The sequence below is a fragment of the Vanessa atalanta genome, chromosome 14, assembly GCF_905147765.1.
Source record: "Vanessa atalanta chromosome 14, ilVanAtal1.2, whole genome shotgun sequence".
Classification (NCBI taxonomy): Eukaryota; Metazoa; Arthropoda; class Insecta; order Lepidoptera; family Nymphalidae; genus Vanessa; species Vanessa atalanta.
In genome coordinates, this window is record NC_061884.1 from 9,416,805 (window position 1) to 9,438,912 (window position 22,108).

General features: G+C 30.4%; 1 protein-coding gene across 1 annotated transcript; it reads left to right on the top strand.

The window, feature by feature from the left end:
- The first annotated feature begins 12,499 nt into the window (after nucleotides 1-12,499).
- Nucleotides 12,500-20,291, top strand: LOC125068692. Its single transcript, XM_047677972.1, has 3 exons — nucleotides 12,500-12,654; nucleotides 19,128-19,248; nucleotides 19,671-20,291. The coding sequence occupies exons 1-3, from the start codon at nucleotides 12,561-12,563 to the stop codon at nucleotides 19,786-19,788; spliced, it is 333 nt and encodes a 110-aa protein (XP_047533928.1). The 5' UTR covers nucleotides 12,500-12,560; the 3' UTR covers nucleotides 19,789-20,291.
- The last annotated feature ends 1,817 nt before the right edge of the window (nucleotides 20,292-22,108 follow it).

Below are 22,108 nucleotides of genomic sequence, written 5' to 3' on the forward strand. Positions count from 1 at the left end.
ACGCTTCCTTCTAAATGTTCCTTATAAATGCCCAAGGAATTCTATTCCGAACACATTTCACATCCCGCGCGTTAAAACTAATCTTGGATCCCAGTCTCCCGTGGTGCAATTGGCAAGATTTTGTAATGAAATTTCCAAAAAGTTGCCAGGTCTGGACCCATTTTGTGATTCGTTTCATGTATTCAAACGAAAAGTTGTCGACTATTTGTTTTTTTCTTCTCTAAGTTAATTAGTTTTCCTAAGTTTATGTAGTGATGTTTTTTGTTTTTATTTTGTGATTTTTGCGTAATGTTTTTGTTTTATTTTTGAATTAATGTGTGGACATTTTAATTGTACACTGTTTGTAATTTGTATATGTTATGTGCACTTGTCATTGACGTACATATCTGATATTTTAATATAGTCGCTTTTGCTGTAAATGTTTAATATGTATGTTGTAAGTGTGCTTGTTTAAATAAAAAAAAAAAAAAAAATATTTGGTGCGGATCGAAAATTGTTGCAATCGATAAATAAGTATTATGGACCTATTCGGTCTTCGATTTCTATCGATAAGTTGTAATGTAAACAAAATTCGAATCAAGACTTACATGACTATTTTAAAACATTGTCTCATTGCATAAAAAAAATATATTCGTATCGTAAAACACGTTATACGTTTTATATTTTGACAGGTGCAAACAGCGATTGAAACCGATGAATCGTAATAGCCCGGCTTCGGTTCCTATGATTTTTTTTGTGTCAGTTCTTTGAAATCATAGTAAGATGCTACTGTAATTGCGAAAGGTCTACGAAATAAGTTTATGTTAAAGTAATTTTTACCTTATAAAGGATAGTTATGTTGAAGTTGTGAGCATAGTTCTGATTTACATGTGCTTAATTTGTGTTTATAATTCGTCTGCATTTATACATATGCCGGATGAAATTCTGCCGTGTATCGTGCATTGGAACATCGTGGTGAGATATGCTTTCAAACCTTCACCAAAAAAGAAGTCATTTACTCAACAATGGGCTATTTACATGATTAAGCTTTGAAGGACATTACGATACATAAGAATGTAACAAATACAAAAAATGGTATAAATACGTTTTTTAGATAATGATGTTAGCAATATTAAAGGATGAGTTTAATTAACTATCATTAATAAATAAGGTTTTTTATTATTATTTACGATTTAAATTCGTAACAATATCTGAATAACCTTATTAATAAATTAACTTTAATTTATAGCGTCAGATGATTGTCCGACAGTTGTATTTAATGTGTTTATTAAGGTTGTATAATGATTAGTTTCGTTTGCTGTGAACATGAAACGTGTGTGTGGAATTTGATGAGATATATTGTATGAATAACGAAAACCATCGGTTTATTTCATAAAATTATGCGTGTAGAGTATTTAGGTTTATGCGTACATTGAAACTTCAATATTAGTCTAAGGAATGATTTGCCGTATGACGTACTTCCTTTTTCTCTTCCCTTCGTGTGTTGTGTGAGTGCGCCGCGCTTTTAAAATTAGCTTGTGTAACGGACTTATCCTTCTCCTATAATATCACCCATCCCTTTGGCTGTGTTCTTCGAGTGTATGAAGACCAAGGGAGCGCTCCCAAGAAGAACGTGTCTTCACAAGTCAGAGCCCAGTTTTGAGGTAACGACCCCTTTTTTACCAAAACTACAGTCCACTTTTCTCTCGCGCGTACAATGCGTAACGCTTTAAAACCAGCTATGGCCTATGATCTATGACGTGTGATGTTATGTACACAATGATGAATTATTTAGTAGTAGTTAGTGTTATTTTATTCGGGTGTTATAAGGTTTTTTTTTATATCATCGATGTTTAATTAAATTTTAGGAAGTATAATGTTATCACGATTGATGATCAGGATATTGTTTGATTAAAGAGTTCAAAGTTTCAATAATTTAAATTGGTCAATTCGGTTTCGAGAAATCGGTGAATATACACGGTAAAAAAATTATACCTTCAACCCACCCAACTTTATCACTAACACCAAAAGTGTGCACATAATTTCACATCAATTGGTTTCACATTCCGTCGCAAGATTTAAATCACGCACACAAACGTATGAAGTATACTAAAAGCTTGTTATTGTAAAATATTGCAAAACACATACATTATTTTCATAGATGTTTATTATTAGTAATCCCGCTAAATGTAACTTTATTTTAATTTAAAAAAGTATTTAAAAAATAAATGCCAGTAGTATCTATATTTGTCATTGTCGTTGTTAAAATTAAACACAGTGCGCACTTTTGGAGCTAACTATAAGATGTTATATCCCTTGTTCCTGTAGTTACATTGACCCAATTACACTCACAACACAAAGTTAAGTATTGCTGCTTGGCGGTAGAATATGTGGTGGCGTCTGTATGCTATTTTTGCTTTAAGGAACATGTTAATTATACGAAACAAGCAACTATTTATTTGAATAATAATATATACTTTATCAGAATTCTATATTATAAAAATGTATTTTATTTGAATAACAAATATGTATATTGTTATATAAAATATTGCAAACACAATGAGTTATTTATATTTTAAGCGCCGCTGTTTATTTTTATTACGTTTTCCAACCGATGGCGCCATCATTCGCATTCCATTCTGGAATCTTGGAATTCTTTCTTATTATAATTTGTTTATTATCTTAAATTAAGACAGTTGGAATTTACGATATGTTTTAATGATGTCTCTTCTATGTGATTAAGGAAAAAACTAAAGTTACATAAAAGCAAGAAATAAAAGAGTAGGAATTTTAATGAACAAGATTTAGGTTCAGATTGTCTACCTCGTTGGCCTAATAGCTGATACAAGTCATTAGCTCTCGAGTTCCTGGGTTCAATATCCAGGTCAGGCTTATACAAAAAATATTGGGTTTTCCTTTCAAACAATTTTCAGCAGAAGCTCGGAGTCTGGATGTTAGAAGTGTGTATACCCAGTGACTTGGAGAGCTTAGACTTTTTCTAGTCGTGTCGGATTTGTTGGATCCTATCGAATGATGAGATTGTGGGAATACAGAGCACAGACTACACCTGTGTTTGCACATACATTTGTGCACTATCATATAAAATAAAACATAATGTCCTGCGCAGTTGACTCGAAACTCTTGAGTCCGCCTTGACCAAATAGGTTAGGAGGACATCATCATCTTCATCAATAAGAAACGGAAAACATTTAGGGACTTACATTTAAGAATTAAGTACATCCAGTAGTCTTATTCTGTAATTATTTTCGTATCTCACTCGTGAAATATTGGAAATTATTTTACGATGATACGCTATGTATCCTCAAGTGTTTATTATTATTATAGTCGATATCGTATTTTACTTTGTGACAATTTACGATTGTTTTAAGCGGCGAGACTTAAAAATGTTTCTAACAGAATTATTCGACAAATGTTCGTGTTAAACATTTTATTCGTGGAATAACGTTATACGTTTATGGGTGTATAATAAAAAAGAAAATGTATATTATATATAAAAAAGAAAGTTGGTTTTTATTTGTCATTTGATATACTATATATTATATGGAATATAACATTGTTTTTTTAACAATAATGATGCTGTGTAATCTTTTGAAAAACAGATTATTAAATTAAAAAAAAAATAGCAGTGTAGGCGACTACTGTAAATGTAATAATTATATGTATAATAATTTATATAATTAAATGTATAATAATTTGGAACTGGGAAGAAGAGACGAATATGTTAATTGTTTCTCGGTTTCAGTGTGTTGCACGAGTATACTTTAACGAGATGTATCCGTAAATGCATTTGCGTGGGATTTCTTAAAGTATATTTTTACTCGAAATTTTTCTCGGAATCAACATTTACCCATGAATTTATCTGAAGTTATTTTTATTTAATATTCAGAAAACCACAATATGTAATATATTAAAATAATGTTTACGAATAGTGTGCATGTCATTTTTTAACAATTTGCACCATAATATCTATATACACACGTCGTCCTCGATTTTATTATAGATCTTGTTAAGTTCTCCAGTTAGTTTATAGGAAAAATCCATAAATACTCTTAACTCTTACCTTACTATTCGTAACGTATCAGTGTTTTCTACGAACATTAAGGTACGAATTGACCTTTTTAGGAAAAACCTTTCTTCTAGTGAGATATTATACTGTCAATCGTATGATGGTTTATTCTAAATATAGGTTTAATACTCTTGAAATCAGATTAATAATTACAAACTTGTCTAAACTGTCAGACAAATGGACCACGTAGGTAAAAACGTTGCAAGAAATATTTAATATTTACCATACCTACATGGAAACTATGTTGTTATTCCCCTTTTCAAACACTGGTTCACGCAAACCGGAGCATACAATTAAAAAGTATTTTTGTTTGACGATTGGATTACGATTAGAAGTGGAAAATATTCCGGATTGATTAAAATTCTACTAAGGAAAGTAATCACACTAATCTTTTTTCTGTAACATTTGTTTAGAGAATGAAAATGGTGGTCCATTAAAGTTTGTTTGAAATTATTAAGGAAATAAATTGATTACTAAATTATTTAGAATTGTCTTTGCACATTTCAGCTCGGAGTCAGGACGAAAATAGTTTTACACTTCTATGCATTGGTTAGCACGTATAAACATATTATGCCTGATATTTCTTCGGTTGTCAGATTAATTTGTTGCGCACATGAAGCTGCTAAGACCTGGTGAAGGTCGCGGGAAGCCGTTGGTTGCTGGCGGTCTTTGGAGGAGGCCTATGTCCAGCAGTGGATGTCCTACGACTGAGATGATGATGATGAAGCTGCTAAGTGTTTCGGTTATCGGTATGGATATTATAATGCATCCCAGTTATTTCATAATAATTACCTGATTTTATGTTATGATGTAATTATTGTGGAGTTCTTATTTCAAACTCCATTTTTTTATTCCGTAAATATATATTTCCGATGTTTATGATTCGCTTGGTTATATGTGTGCTACACACACATATAGGGGTATTCATACATACATCGTGAAGAGTATTTTGTTTGACCAAATTTTTATTTATACATACGAAGGCGCCATCTTTAACATTCCAATTTACGAGTTGTTTACAAGTCTTGTTTTGAAAAATTTATGAATGTAATAATCATTAAATTAATCTCGTTTGATATTGTAAATATTTCGACGAATGTTTATCAACAAAAAAATGTATATACGTATTGTTTGTCAAGGCAAAATTTATAAGTATATTAATCAAATTCGTTCGTAACTAAACATGTTACCTAGTTTAGTTAATATCAGGTTTATATCCACTTATTGTCTTTTTCCTTGATATGTTGTTGATTTATTCAATACATATATGTAAATGAAGATTTCACACTTCATTATTACATTAGATTTGCAAAGGAGGAAAATTATATATAAATTGTTTTATATAAAAATGTAAATACAATATGTTAATTGAGATAAAACCTAAGGAGTAAGAAATACTTAATGGTAGGTTTTTGTACAAGCCCTTCAAGCAGTAATCCTTAGTATTGTTTTGAAGGGCGATTAAAACGATATAAATACAGGCACGAGGGACATACCATCCTAGTTACCAAGGTTGGTGGTGTAGTGAGGACAGATTTATATTTCATACAGTATGTCCATGGGCGGTGGTATCGGTGGTACCTTTATGATGAAATGACATGAAATATATAATAGTATATTTATGCAGATAATGATTGCACAATAATCATTGCGTTTTATCTTTAGGATTTATAAAAAAAAGAGAACTTTGTGTCTTAAGATAAGTTACTCTGTACCTAATAAATGTATTCTGTAGAACTTTTTCGTTTATGCTATATAACTTTATATTACATTATCCGATTGAACACCATGTTTTCCATCAACTTATTAATCAATCGCTATTTCGATATTTATAAGTAAAAATAATTTCGAATGACCTGAATATATATCAATAAGTATCTTGTAATCTATCGTAATAAACGACGAGATGTATGTTCTTTATGCCTAACAAAAAAGCAACAGCATAAAACCTATTTCAGAAGATGCAGCGCCTTTTGCTGGTTTTATTTATTATATAATATTGTTATATAAAATACTGCACTTCACCATTTCACTCCCTTAATTTAATAATATTATAGGTGTCTATTTAAAATGAACCTACTCCAAAAAAACAGTTAGGTCTGTCATTGTAGCTATTTGAAATCGGATCAGTATTTATTCAATATTCACACAATATAAGTCAAATATTAAAATTGGTCCCAAAAACAACACGCGTTAACATTGTTTGTCCTCAGGATAGCTTTTAATTTAAAAACGATATTGATTGCGAAGTTTTGTTGACTTTCATCAAACAATGCGCCTGTAAAAAATACACACACACATATAAAGTTATTAATAACTAAAGTGTCGATGGTTAACTGTATAAAAGGACGTCGTAGGTAGCTGAGGCCGGGAACCGATTAGGTCTCAATCGAAAACTAAGAATAACTGCTAAAGAAGTGATCAGACAGTGTCATCATCATGACCATCATCAAGTAAGCCATAGTTGAAATGACGACCACGAATAATGTGTCAAGACATCGCGTAAGAAGACGTATGTTAGATTTTTTTTAAGTTATTGGTATACATTATTTTTGCTGTGTGGTTTCAGTACATTGTCCTAGCAAGCTGGCTTTAAGATTTTTTGTTAATATAGAGTAATCGAGTACTAATTGTGGTCGGGAAACAGTATACCAGCAAAGGCAACAAGGTGGCTTTAAGTAGGCCGTAATATTTTGCAAAATTCTTTCCATGCGTTTAAAACTGGATGAAATCAAATAATTTGTAGAAATCATTTCTCAATATAGAAATTTGTGCACGGTATGTTTTACTTAGATTTATAATAAGAGTTTCAAGTTCCCACTCATGGGGCTTAATTAAAAAGAAATGTTCTTTAACACAGAATATACGAATAAAAAAAAAAAAGTATTTACGGTCTTTGCCCTTTTTGATTTGGTCAAAATAAAACCCGGATCTTGTTCATTTAAAAAAGGAACGAGATGACGAAAAATTCGGCCACAAGAATGCAAAACATGTTTTGCTATAGTGCGGGTTAAGGACGATCGGGAGTGTCAAAAACCTATAAAAGAATGCGGTTCGTGGTATCTTACGCTTTTAAAATATCTGAATATGTAAAAGGAGCAAATACTAACAGAATACAATCATACATATATGTTTGTTTTCATTTTAACACTTACCAAATATCCCTTAGATTTAATGAAAAATAAAAACCCTAAAAACATATATTACGTTGTTAAACATGCGTTAAAGACGCAACACAAGCATGATGTTTTCTTCTTTTCCTCAAGCTTTGTGAGTGATTTGTGAAGAGGGACGGTAATGTGTAACTGGAAGCGTGCCATTTGATTTGACCAGTGAGAGCTCGCGGTGCTATTTTTGGCTATCAAATGGTAGCAACCCTTGTCCCGAGATGATTGAATATTAATGTTGCTTTTTACCTAGTTGAGACGGCCGATGTTACACTTCATATTATGCGTTCATTGTAAGGCTTGCTGGATTTTACTGTTATTTTACAAGATACATTGCATTTTTAGATCGGTTTTTATTGTCAATTACAATATTTTCCACCATTTGTATTTGTATTGAATTTATACCATTCAAAACAATATAAGGTTTATTTTGAAAAACAAACTCGATAAAAACAAACAGGCGGCTTATCCAGATAAGGTTTCCCATTTAAATTTCGAATCCACACGAATTTTCTTTCTCTTATAGAATAGGATTCCGAAGTAAACAGAAGTTCAGGAACTTTTGTTGTAGCACCGTTTAACCCTTGTGAAATATTGTCATATCCGACGCGTATTTAGAAATTCGAAGTTGATTTTTTATTTTCAAGTTGTTAGTACTCGGGGATTCGATTATAAAAATCTTGTACTCATAATATTTTGAATATGGCAGTGTAGTAGTATTGAACCATGTTCCCATGTTTGTAATAAGATATATACCCCTCGGTAATACTGATACCTCGGTAATAATGATGACTAGACAACTGTGCAAGACGTATTACAGTGCACAAATGACTGGGATTTACAAACACAGGTGCACTCTGTGTTCTCTTCTCTTAATACTGTTCGACAACATCTTAACTTTTTAAAGTCCAAATTAAAAGATCAATTTACTCGGCGGTAGGTCTTAGTGATAAATTCATATATTCTTCGACCAAATAGTAATCCTTAGTATGGTTGTGTTCTGGTTTTAAGGATGAGTACCTGAGTGGGCCAGTGTAACTATAGGCAAGGTATCGTTTCCAAGGTTAGCGGCAAATTGGTGATATGAGGATTAGGAAACATGTGCAAGTCCGCCTACTTATGTCAATTTGGAAGACGTCAACATGCGGTAAGTATGTCTTATATACATATAATAAAATTGGACTTAATAAATGTGTACACGGTACAAATACACAAATACCAATTTTTACAATTTTTGTCTGTCTGTCTGTTTGTTCCGGCTAATCTGGAACGACTGAACCGATTTTGTCGGGACTTTCACTGGCAGATAAATAAGTAAGTAAGTAAAATAAATAAGTTCAAACGCGCGGGAAGTCGCGGGCACAGCTAGTTATAAATAAAATAAAAACAAAAAAATAATTTGATTTTATTAAAGGATAAAGAAAGCGATGCGTTGGTGTGATTTACTGTTATTATGATGAGCTTCAAATAAGATGTAAAGATTTAAAAATTTCTCTGTATCTGGGTTATGGTTTATACGCGGATGCTATTTTTTATATTAAATTAATTCTATGAATAGTTTTGTTTCACATTAATAAATTTTATATTTAAGTGTTTTTTATTTATATCTTTTTAATAGTGATGAATAACTTCATTCATAAAATTTCAATATGTGTAGCAATAAAAAAAAAATTATCGTTATAATTATTGAGACAAAATGAGATGCTGATCTTAGCGGAGACCAACAGATGGCCTCATAGGCCGTCCTTTGAATCATAATAAAAATCTAATAATTATACATAAATAACAGACATCTGTTATAATTAAATTGTATTAATCAATAATAAAAATAATGGTGACGAGTTCGTAGTGGCAGCCTTTGGTCAGCCGATACATAGAGTCAACTGCATTGATGACTGAGATGAGATGATGATGAGATATGATGATTCTCAATTGTGTGTGTAAAAATAGGTGAAATTATTTTTTTCACTTTCATAGATAGCAATCAGACAGGACTGGAGAGAAATTAGGTGCAGGACCAACGAGCTTCAATTTTCTTTTCCGTATTTTTGTTTAAATTTGAAAATCGAAAAACGAAAATCCAGTTATAAATTGTTTGGTAGCGAGTGTAGGTAAGGTTTTTTTTTATAAAAGTTGTGCAATAACAAATTTCGAAACTTGGTCTTGGTGAGATTTGGTCTTTCCACGCTAGCAACTTTCCATTTGACGTACTGTGACACAGTGTTCATCTTATGCAGTTTATTATTTAAAAAAAATAATAAATCGAGTTTTAGTCAGGCTAAATAAGATGTTTATTATGCATATACGCGTTGGATGAATTTACTTTGAAGACGCACATATATATCTCACACAGGCATCTTCCAATATCGAATTTTTCAGAGCAATAACCAAGACTCGATTTTATAATTCGGTCTTAAGAAATACGGACTAATTCTTCGAAAATGCCCTTTTGAAGAATTAGTCCGTATATCTGCAATTGGTATATTGGCATTTATATTGGCTTTAACTATATTACATATTCATAAATCTCATGTTATAGACAGGCTGAAAAGAAAACAAGTATCATTGTCTGGACATATAATTCGGAGGAATGATTATCATATTACAATTAGCTCATTAGCAGCCCGTAAATGTCCCACTGCTGGGATAAAGGTCTCCTCTCCCTTTGAGGAGAGGGTTTGGAGCATATTCCACCACGCTGCTCCAATGCGGGTTGGCGGAATACACATGTGGCAGAATTTCGTTGAAATTAGACACATGCAGGTTTCCTCACGATGTTTTCCTTCACCACCGAGCACGAGATGAATTATAAACATAAATTAAGCACATGAAAATTCAGTGGTGCCTGCCTGGGTTTGAACCCGAAATCATCGGTTAAGATGCACGCGTTCTAACCACTGGGCCATCTCGGCTCTATCATATTACAAGAATGTTAGGAATTTAGATGGCTTTGAGGAAAATGGAATACAAAAAATGAGATCAGTTTAGAGGCATGACAAAATTTGCATGACAACAAGAAGTACATGACTTGACACCTTTTTTAATTTTTTAACATCGATCAACTAGGCTCCATTAGAGAACACTGTTACCTCATCGAAGTAGCACTTGTTCACATTCTTCCTTTATCTTATTTTGCTTCCTTATTTCCCACGCTCAGCCAATGAGTAGCATATCCTTCCGGTATCTATGTTTCCTATGTATTATAAAACGGGTACAGACAACAAAAGAGCGAAAACTTCCATGCAAATGCATTTGATCGTAGACCACATCAGTATTTACGATCAGGTATGATTGTGGTCAATCGTAATCCTATAAAAAATTACATGACCACAGATTATTGGAACAGAAAAGGCCGAATCCAAGTAAATGCTATCTGAGCAATGACATAATAATCATGTACACATTGAGCCAATGTGCATACGTCTTTATATTAATTGATAATTCTATTACGTAATTCTAATGCGTATCTGGATGTGGAAAAACATTGGCATATAATTTTATCTATTAATTAACTAACGACTACGTGTATTTCGGTGTCAGTCGTATTATATATTATGTTATTAATATAATATCATTACATAGTATAAAACAATGTCGCTTACCGCTGTCTGTCCCTATGTATGCTTAAATCTTTGAAATTACGCGACGGATGTATAAAACGTGTACAATATGGTAGAGAAACACTGATATTTTTAGAGGTTTCCAAAGTGATGTAGTAAATAAACACAACTTTTGCGCTTGCATTTATATTTATGCCTATCTCTTAGGGATAACCTACAATAACTATTTTTTATACTTTACTTTTTATGAGAAATAATGTATATAATAATACAGTATTAATTCTTATGCAATTAAGTTCCTTAACTACATTGCGCATTTAATATAGATCAATATGGCCCTTTACAGCATGTAATTTAAATAAATATTTTCGAAAATATTACAGATTTAAAACGCTGGGACCTAGCGGTTTGTATTGTCTAACGACAGCAAAACTGTGGACGTTGTAAGACATTCTGTAGTATATTTAGTGGCAGCATTTATTTATGGCTGTAGTATATATATATATAATTGAATAATTAGTAAAATACAACGTACAACTTTCGAAAGTGTGCGTTTGTTAGGCTAGCTAGTAGTATTGAATTAGATCTTAGTCTCAGTCAAGTCTTTGAATAGCGTAGTGGCAGTTAATCTTCTAAGGCGATATTGATTTCAATTTCCATTCATTGATACAACTAAGTATGTAATGGCTCTTTAGATATTTGCCTTACTGTATTTCGACCTTCAATAATCATTAATCCTTTAAAAATATTATTAAACAGAAGCCTAAAACACCGATGTCCATGATTATAAACTAAATATTAATGTATTCCATTCAAACTTCCATCTATGATAAATAACATATGTTGTCTATCCAATTTTCAAATTTCAGTTGAAAAAAGAAAGAACAAATTTTTTTTTTAAAAACTGCCAAGTTTTTAGCAGTCCTTATGTAGAGTTCGCACCCAGATCTAAACTAAACATTAGCTAACGATAACTCTACACATATGTATAAATATAATTATTTAAATATATAATGTTTTTCTAAGTAATCAACGACTTAAAGTGTCGACGAGATCAAGAATTCCCAAAATTTCAACAAACAAAAAATCTCTCAAACATTCGCACCACATAAGGACGTTAACACGCGGATCTTGTGTAAGAGAAACTGGTAATAATAAAAATGACGTTTGTTTACATCAATAAGATGAATCACTAGTAATACCCGTGAATACATTCCAACGCGCGTCCTTCATAAGGATCCTTACACACAAAACGACACGACTTTCACACGTCACGTCACGTTATTAATTCCATAGAACTATAAATATAACTTCGTACTATTATTATATTATGTCTAAAAATATATGTATATGCTAATTTATATTGTTAGACTACAGCTGTCATAAATATTAATCGTATGCTTTGTTACGATTATCAAAATGTGTTCAGTAATAAAATAACAAGTTTAGTAATATTGTGAACTGTCTAAAAAAACTATTAATTTAAGTTATATGATATAAAATTTGAATTATTATTATTTCCTAGTTTGATTTCTAAGTCTTCAGATTTATTTTATTAGTTATTAGTTTAAATTTTAATTCAATAATAGTTTCTTTTTTGATAATCATCAATTTTGTATAAAAAATAAAATTATAAACTGGCAAAGCCGTGAGTGTGTAGTCGGCCGAGTGTGAATAAAAACAAGAGGCAGATAAGCCACGGGCCAGTCTTGTTCGGTATATCTTTAGCGAGGGACCTTGACGTGACTGAGAATATTAAAAAAAAAAATGGTGTCGAGGATTGTGTGCCTGATGATGATTATTGGGTTGACCTGTGGCGCCACCTGGATGGGAAGACTTCCAATGAAGCCCCGTCAACATGGTGAGTTATTTTTTTATATATTTAACCGACTTAAAAAATAAAGGTTATATATTTGACGTGTATATTTATTATTTATTTATAAATATTTACTAATTTAATCGATTCACTGATGATTAATCTATATCTATTTAAACTGCGTTATATTTAAGAATAGGTATTTTAATTTATAATGATAATAAATTAATTATTTCTGAAAATAAATATAACACCGTTTACGCTTTACAATAACTTGGCGTAGTACATTCGCATGCGATACAGAGATTATAAAAATACTCATTAGAAAAAGAAAACTTAATTATTTTTATATATGTCGGTACTTACTGCAAAATTATCTGAAGTCAATACGATTAGACTTCGAATAAAAAACCACTAGAGTATTTATGTTGAACAATTTAATTAATATTATTTGTTTATATACCGGTTTCTATTAAATGTACATAAACTTTGTAGTTACTTTATTAATTAACAAAACTATGAAAATCAAATAATCATAATTTATATGTAACTAAATTAAAAATATGTTTAAGAACTAGCTAATTAAACATAGTTAATTAATAAGTAAAAAAAAACATCTAAAGATCATTAAATGTTTGAAATAAAAATTACAATACGATTTATAATTAGAAAAAAATATTTTATTAATAAAATAACGAATTTAATTACCACTTATTAATTAATATAATAATTATGATTCGTGTTCTCATAAATATATACAATTTTCTCAAATAACCATTTGACAAAACTTAAGCCCTTGACCCATAGACGAGTTTATTCAAACGGTTGCTTGTAAACACGTGATTTATATAGAAACATATCTGTCCTTGTATCATTACTTATAGTTATCAGCGGATTTCATTGACCTTTTGATCTTTACACTTACAAAATATTTCAATACTTTGTAGTTAGAACTTTAAGAAATTATATAATTCGTTTTATAAAATAATTAAAATTATAAATGGGAAAGTTGCTTGTTACTATATAATATAAAATAACGGCATATATTTGGGAGGTTCCCGAGGAACCGTCGGTTATATCTGAATTTTTGTTGTGTGCAGAAAAAAGTAGTTTAATCTTAACCCAACGTAGTTATGAAGCGTGTGTATCAAAATACTTTGGAGATCAATGACACCAATTAGATAGCTTAATTTAACAATAGAAATAAATACGATAGATATGACGTGTAATTATAGTGACTTTCTATAGAATAACAATCTGTTATAAACAATGGAATTTTCTAGAATTTCTGGTGAAAATCACCATTAGTTTAAATTTTCGTGATTAAAAAAAATTGTATACTTTTTACAATTAGGGGTTATGAAATGAAAAAAAAAAAGTTAAAACATTACACAAAAAACGCTCTCGTCTATAGTAAATATAAATCACAAATCCGTCCCACAAATTCAAATTAACCAGATGAGCGGCGCCGCGATAACCTTTTCATATCAATTATACTTTAAATCGTGAATAAATAGCGCCAGAACGGCACCAGAGTGATTTAAAACAAGGATCCGAGTTTTTTTTACGCGCGATTATCTGACGTTCGAACGTTAAAAATAAGAATCGATTTGCATATTAACAAGACAGATTATTATTTAAAAAATAACATGTAAATGAAATTTGTGAACGACTATATTACCTATCTGTCGCGGCAACTGTCTCGACATTGTTTTTGTTCCGGCTAAATGTTATTAGCTTATTTTTTTTTTACATAATATTATTGATATGTGTAGGATATTATTTGTAAATATTGTGTATTTAAATCGTTTATTTTCTCTAATAATTTATATGTAGATAATCTTCGAAATGTAAAAAGTTTAACTAAGATTTTCTTAGTGGAATGTAAATTCCGCACACGTGGACCAGGAGTAATTAAATACAGCTACCAAATCAAAGGTTTGGATTAATCCCGGCAGTTAAATTTCACCTTTCTCCGGACATCTCGTCAAAATTCTAAATTTCACCCGCGCCACTTAGATGTCCGAAAATCCACAACAGCGCAATTTTAAAGGCATTATCTGCCTCGCACAACCACTCTGTGGAAACAGCTTTCGCCAGCGGTTTTTCCGAACTGATACGACTTGAGAACCTTCAAGAAAAGAGCGTACTTATTCCTTAAAGGACGGCAATACACCTGGTGTTGCAGATGTCCAGGGCGGTGGTAATCACTTTCTATCAGGTGAGCCTCCTGCTCGTTTGCCCCCTATAACATAAAAAAAGGACTTATAATATGGCTCTTCAAAAGGTTGGGCCTTTACGAGTGTATTGTACTTAATATTAATGAGGAATTATTTGAGAATTTTATTCCGATTTAATTTTGACCGAACTGTAACTGGATCGTTGTGTTATTAGAAACCTGTAACGGCAAAGGGCAACGATCACGTTTCGATTCGATTGCGATAAGGTAGCAATTTGTTAGAAGAATTGTGTTCGGGATAGTTCGGTGCCTTTTGTTATCCTCGAAGGACTTTTATAATAAGAAGATATGGGATAGGTTTATTAGAGTTTTGTATAAATTCGAACGAGTTAAGATAGATCACGTTTTAAGTACACATTTATTTAAACTAATTATAATAATAATAATAACAAATCTTTAATTACAGAGTTTTACTAGTATTTTTTTAAAAAGGTTAACCCTAAAACTATGTTCCCCTAAGATTTATTCGCTTTACGAGCCACAATTTTAGTATTATTAATACGTAATGACACTTAAAACAACAACTGTCAAACTGACAATTTGTTTTATTAAAAACAGTAATTATCACTTTAAATATAGAGTAGTAAAATAATTTCAACAGAGATAAGAGTTTTATTTTAAGAATACACTAAGTGTAGGGGTGCCACAGACTTGATGTTATATAATAATTTTGTTTATTAATATATTTTTTTGTTAACAAAAAATATCCTGCATGAGACTGAACTGAACCATATAATACATACATGCTAGCTTCCGCTGTTTGCGTCTAACATATTGTTAAATACAGATTAACTTTCTTGTTGTCTGTTGTTTACAACAAAACTGGACTACTAAACTTCTTAACGACGTGTCCTTATATTCATTTCACTATGGCTTCTGTTTAAAAAAAAAAAAGTTTTATTTAAACTATAGTTACACATGATTAGTCATTAGTGCGTATTGTACATATGTAAATACTTTTGACGGTTATAATATACTTATCTATACTTAAGGACATTAAGATTTTCACTTATGTCTTTGCCCGCGTTAGACAGATGATAGGTATCCTTTTTCTGTACCTCTGATATCGTGAATGCAAGTATGCAATAAAATAAAAGAAAGCTATACAATATTGGTAGAATATTATTAATTAATGCTTTTTAATTGGTGTCTTCAGATAATTTTAAATTACAAAAAAAATAATCATTTTGGAAATGATAAAGCCTATATGAATTCATTATATATTGATGTTGATTCAATGTTTATATAATTAGGTTTTGAACGACTTTATAATAAGTGTAGATACTCGTAGCACGTGTCTCAAATGTACATGGAATTCGATTTCCGCCGTAACATAAGTTATGGCCCTAGCGTATGTTTTAGCGAAACCTTCCAAAGGGTCAAGGTACCCGTTTGTAAACAACATACAAGGTGAGTTTTTTTTGTTAAAGTCTCAATACTACAAGGCCGATGCAACATCGTTGTGCTTACTGGTTGATAATAGTGACATATTACTTTAATCTTATTTTATTTATATTTATGACCTTTTAATTATCTTCAACTTTACATTTTTTAACGGCCGAGTAATATATTTTGAACTTCGTAATAAAGTTCATTTATTACTTTACAATTTTATTAGTGACATAATCGTAAATTAAATGTTAATATATGCGCGTACGTTTAAATTATTCTAATTTATATATTATATACTTTTTAATGATGTACATCGTGATGATAATTAAACATAATTATAATCGTTAAAGATATTTTATTCAAATATGTTTCTTATTTTCTTGCATAAATGGCGGATGACACTGGGCGTCTCGATAATCAAGTTTTGTTACATTATATTATAGTTTTTTAAATTGTTCTGTAGATTTTCATTTGTTTCATTAATAATTGGCACCCTTCTCATATTTATTTTGTTTTAAAACGTAGTAGTCTTTTATCGCTATTTTAGCGATAAGGCTGTTGCACCTCAAGCAACTTTTGTTAATCCAAATGTGAAATTACATTTTAAGTATTGGTGTACATTAAAGTATAAATAAATAAATTTCATAGTCGTTAATTGATAATAATTGTCTGTTGAATATCCCGGTCCATTAGAATACGAGAGGGGCTATAGAGTGTTTTCGCAGACACTTGTGCATCGAACTGACATCACATATCATTGATATGTTCTGTTCAGTTCGCTAGTCTCTCGAAATCTATCAGACGATCTTCAAATCGAATTCATTTATATACATAATTCCGTTACGATTTTAAAAGAGCATATCAATATTCAGTCCTAAAATCGGCTAATGGAAACCGTTATACATCCTTATTCAGTCGCAAGGTCGCTGCATTGTATTCGAGTCCATCGTAATCATAAACATACACAGACGTCGATCGCATTCCTTGAATATCAAGTTGTTTTTTTATGTAACCATGTGGGAGTTTAGTTTGTAGATAATAGGAAATATTCATGTCAATTTGTTAATAGATTTGTTTTTATTTGATCGCTTTTACTCGACTATACAGGATCGGATTTAGGGGCAATCGGGGCGACTGCCTGCTCCACAAGAGCCACACAACGTATCTAGATAATGTCAAATTATAATATAATTACTAATAACTGTTTGAAAAGTTACCAATACAAAGAGTAAATAAATTATTGCTTACTGACAGAAATAAATATTAACAAATTAATTTGTAAAATAATTATTATTAGAGACTCCAGTCCTCTGTTGCCCCAAGTCCTCTCCTTTGTGGCGCAGGGCCTCCACCTTTATATCCGGCTCTGTATATATATTGTATAATATTCTACCAGAAATGATTATGATAGTTCATACATTATGTATTTACATTTGTTTAGATCAAAATCGTGATCGTATATGCACGAATTATGATCGCGTGGGTTGTGGAAAATATGTTAGTGGCAAGTCAACAAGTCCCTGTTGAATTGCGATGCGAAATATAAGCTAGCTTTCCCTCTTCGTTCATTGTTTTCTAGTATTTCTTCAAGAGTCAATTGTTTTCTTTTTATTTAATAACAAACAGAATAATCATAAAATAATTTGAATTTAGAGGAGAATAATGATTAATTAAATAAAAATAAAGTTAACGCTATGAACGTGATAAGAAAAAACATAAAATATAATTGTTATTATTAATATTATAAATAAATATCTAATCTATAAATATTTACTATTTGATAAAATAAAAAAAAATAATAGTTAAACAATTAATTAGTATTTGCATATTCTTATCTATTAAAAACATAACTGATTGATGTATTTTTTTTTAAATATTTAATCTGTGCCTGACCTCTTTGGTAACTTTAATTAAAAAATCATAATGTAAGCGGTTTTTTAGTTCCGTATTAGTCCACGATAACGCAAACCGTTATTAAATCTAAATAATAAATTAACTGTCATAAATGTATTTCCTCAAATAAATAATCATTAATTCGTATGTATATATTTTTCCGTTATCAATCTTCATAATGGAAATCCGGTTACCTAAAGAATAAATTATAATATATTTTCCATGGAAAAATAATTTCTTGTGTAATTACTGTTCTATTATGAAGTAATGAACGTAACTTTGTATTTTAACGACATTTACGCCTTATTATTTTTAATAAATTCATATGAGTAATGCAATTTTAAAGGAGCTATGTTCATAAATGTTACATAGTTAAATATAATTCTCCCGTCATTTCGACACTGAACACAATTTTTTTAAACTATAATTTTTAAATGTGAAAATCATATACAGACTTTTTTTAAACTTTGCACGTTAGCTGGTATAATAAAAAAATGGTATGGCAGGATATTCAAGAATGTTTATAAAAATCCCCTTAAGTTAAATCGCATGTAAAAATTTGATTCTGTTCTAGATGTTATGATTAATGGTAGAGCGCATATGCGTACTTACCAGTCTATATGTTTATAAAGGTCATGCTCTTTCTACTGCTATTAACAATACAACAATTTCAGCTTTTCCTACTTAAATTTTTAATAATTCACTCAGATTATAATTTAAAGTAATCATATTATTTGAGTTGAATTTCATCAACATTTCCATCATTATTATATTTAAGAACTGCCATTTAATACAGATATTTTAATAATACTACGATCAATAAAAAAATCAAAGTAGACATTGTTTTTTAAATTTGTCACTATTCGGATTCCACTATTTGCCCAGGAGGAATTCGAGCACATAATTTAATTTAGGTACGACGCTCGTTCATACTCGAAGTACGAATGTGACTTTTCTTCTTCCCCTTTAATAAGACATTATCTTATTGTTCCAGCTCACAAAACAGGCTGTTTTATCAAAGAAATCGATGACGTCATACCGTTTGGTGAAATTGTATCTCCAGTCGGAATATGCTACAGGATAGAGTGCTTGAAACATAGACTAGAATATGCTTCGTAAGTATTTCTTATATATTTAATGAAAATCCTATTCATAAACGAGTTGATGTTTTAGTTCAACCTCATTATCAGAGTGGAATACAATCCGAAATAACCGCAATAAGATCCAGAACCAATCATGTTACGGGCTTTCCGAAGCATTGGATCTTAATAACTGCCCACTTCCTTACATTTCACTGTAACCAAAAATCTATATTCAGAGACTCAATACCCAATAACTAAATATTGGTTTAGTGTGGATTTAAAAAGTATAGTATATTTTTTGTGTTAAACATTATTGACCTTACGTGATATCACGTGATTACAATTAAATTAGTAAATTCTTATTTCAAATAGTTTAACATTTCATTGTCTTTAAAGTTGTAAAATAGCACATGTTAACATGTGTGGTTCTCTAACAATTGTTTTTTAAATTTCAGTTGCGACGTAATAAGTGCTGACTCATTAAACTGTTACATCACAGACGAAGATCTAAGTAGACCGTATCCAAGCTGTTGTCCACAAATAAATTGCGAAGAAGACAACTACCTCATTTAGTATAGACTTCTTCAGGAGCAAGTCTTGGGTGACATTTACAATTGAAGATCTGACACTGGAGGAATTAAGAAGACATCGAGATAAAGAATAGAATGTACGAATTTAGTAAAGTTTTCACACGAGTCGGTTATAACGAATGAAGGATATATCTTAAAATATTGGAGCACAGTTAAGACGATATATTTTCACACTATACGAAAAAAGCGAAAATGCATTTAGCTGATCGGAAAAATATGAAATATAAAAATTGATTTGTGTAAATATATTTTATTTATGTGTTAGTGATTTTTTATGTGTGAGTTATTATTAATATTTAAGACTAAGGATGCAGGAATTGTTCTTCATTAATTGTCCAACGTCAGTCTTAAAACTTTAAGGTGCTCCTGAAAAGACTAATTGATAGAGTTCCTTATAAAGGAGTTAGGGATTTAAGTATACTCCGTCTCGAGAAGCTATCTTGCCGCCAAATTGTTATTATTTATTTTATTAAATTAGTTTCACTTTATAAATTGTTTTATTTATTAATACAGAATTAACAAGTATTTAATATTATCAAATAAAGTATGTAAGATATTATAAAATACCTAAAAAATAGTCTTATTATCTAAGTTATCTTCGGTAACTTACGCCATCTCTTGGCGGCACTAAGAACTAATTTTAAAGAACTCAAATGCAATGCAAACAATACTTACATTTGTTTTATAAACAAAGATTAATTTAATTTAATTTACTATATTACAAATATATTAAGACATATAAGAAGTATATTACTATATTTGATTATATTATTTGTTCTTATTTAATGTTCGGTTTCATAAAAATTCCTTTGTATTCTAATAGATGGCGCTGATACAAAAGTTATAAGTAACTTTTTTATATTTGTTATATAGTATTATAGATACATTTTCAACTGTCTTCCATAAAAATAACTCTATCATATAACATAATAGTAGGATTCCCTCTAGCCTAATAGACAATTGGCACTATGGAAGTGATGGGATTGAATTAGATACGGAAGGGGCAGAATCGGGAGTTTCAGCACCTTAGGAGAGGCCGGTATCGAGCAGAGTATTCAAACTACCAGCTGATCATGTTGAAAAAATGATTTACATATTTTGTTTTTATTTGGGTTGATTTCGGATTAAATATTACTCCGAAAATAGGTAAGTAATCTATTAATGGTATCTGTATAATGGAATATGATATAGGAGACGTCTTTTTTTAATAATATATATTTTTTATATTTTAATTTGCGTCCAGCGAAGAGGGTTGAGGTGGTTACCCAATATCGCAATTCATTAAAAAAGAGCTTTTATATCATACAATCTGTGGACCGCCCGCTTCGCTGGCAATTAAATAAAAAAATAGAGCAAGAATCAACGGAATTCAAAACAAGAATAGCCTTTAAACATTTACAGAGAATTCCGCGTCGATTGATCTTATAAGGATACGTTCAGTAGTTTTCCAATTATAAATATATATCTTTGGATTAATTTTATCTTTAAATTATATATAAAACCGCGAAGAAGCTAACACTAGTTTTTTTTGTAACTTAAATGTTGCAATTTATTTATTTGATATGGAGGTATTTTTAACCGCAGTGCTCAAATGAGACTGCTTTTTTGATTAATAAAGATTGTTGTTTTTAAATTGTATTAAGACCTTATTCGATGTTTAACTGTTTCAATAAAGGTCAAGAAAGATATACACTCAAAAATAAGAAGGTTTTTAAATCACAAAAAAATAAAATAAGATCATATTGAAGTCCTTAAACTTCGAAGTCGATATATATTAATATAAATTCATCCCAAAATCATTTCTTATTAACTTTGTCTTTGAAGAGTTATGTGAGTTTATTATTTCATATATCGTCCATAATAAATAATTAAAATGAAATCACCGGTATCACATATGGCCATATATAAAAACAAATAAATGTATTTTAAAACGAAATCGTATTTTACGAATTCGAAACGTATACGAAAGAGGTCAGATATGAATATATGTTTTTGAAATGTTATCCTTGCTTTCAAATCCGCAGCTTTACGGATTTCGGAGATTAAAAAGTTGTAAAAAATCCCTTTTGCAAAGTTCGTTTGGTGATTGAAAAATAAATTGCGGTGTAGTTCGAAAACTCCATTCGATGAATCCTTTTCCAATCAAACCTATAACTCTTGTATTTCGATGTAATACACTATATTTGTATTAAATGGAAATATAATATTTTAACAATACATCTCATATAATAATCACATCACAAATAATTTTTTAAACCAAGAGACGCCATTTTGCCTTTCGGACGTGTAAAACAGATATAACT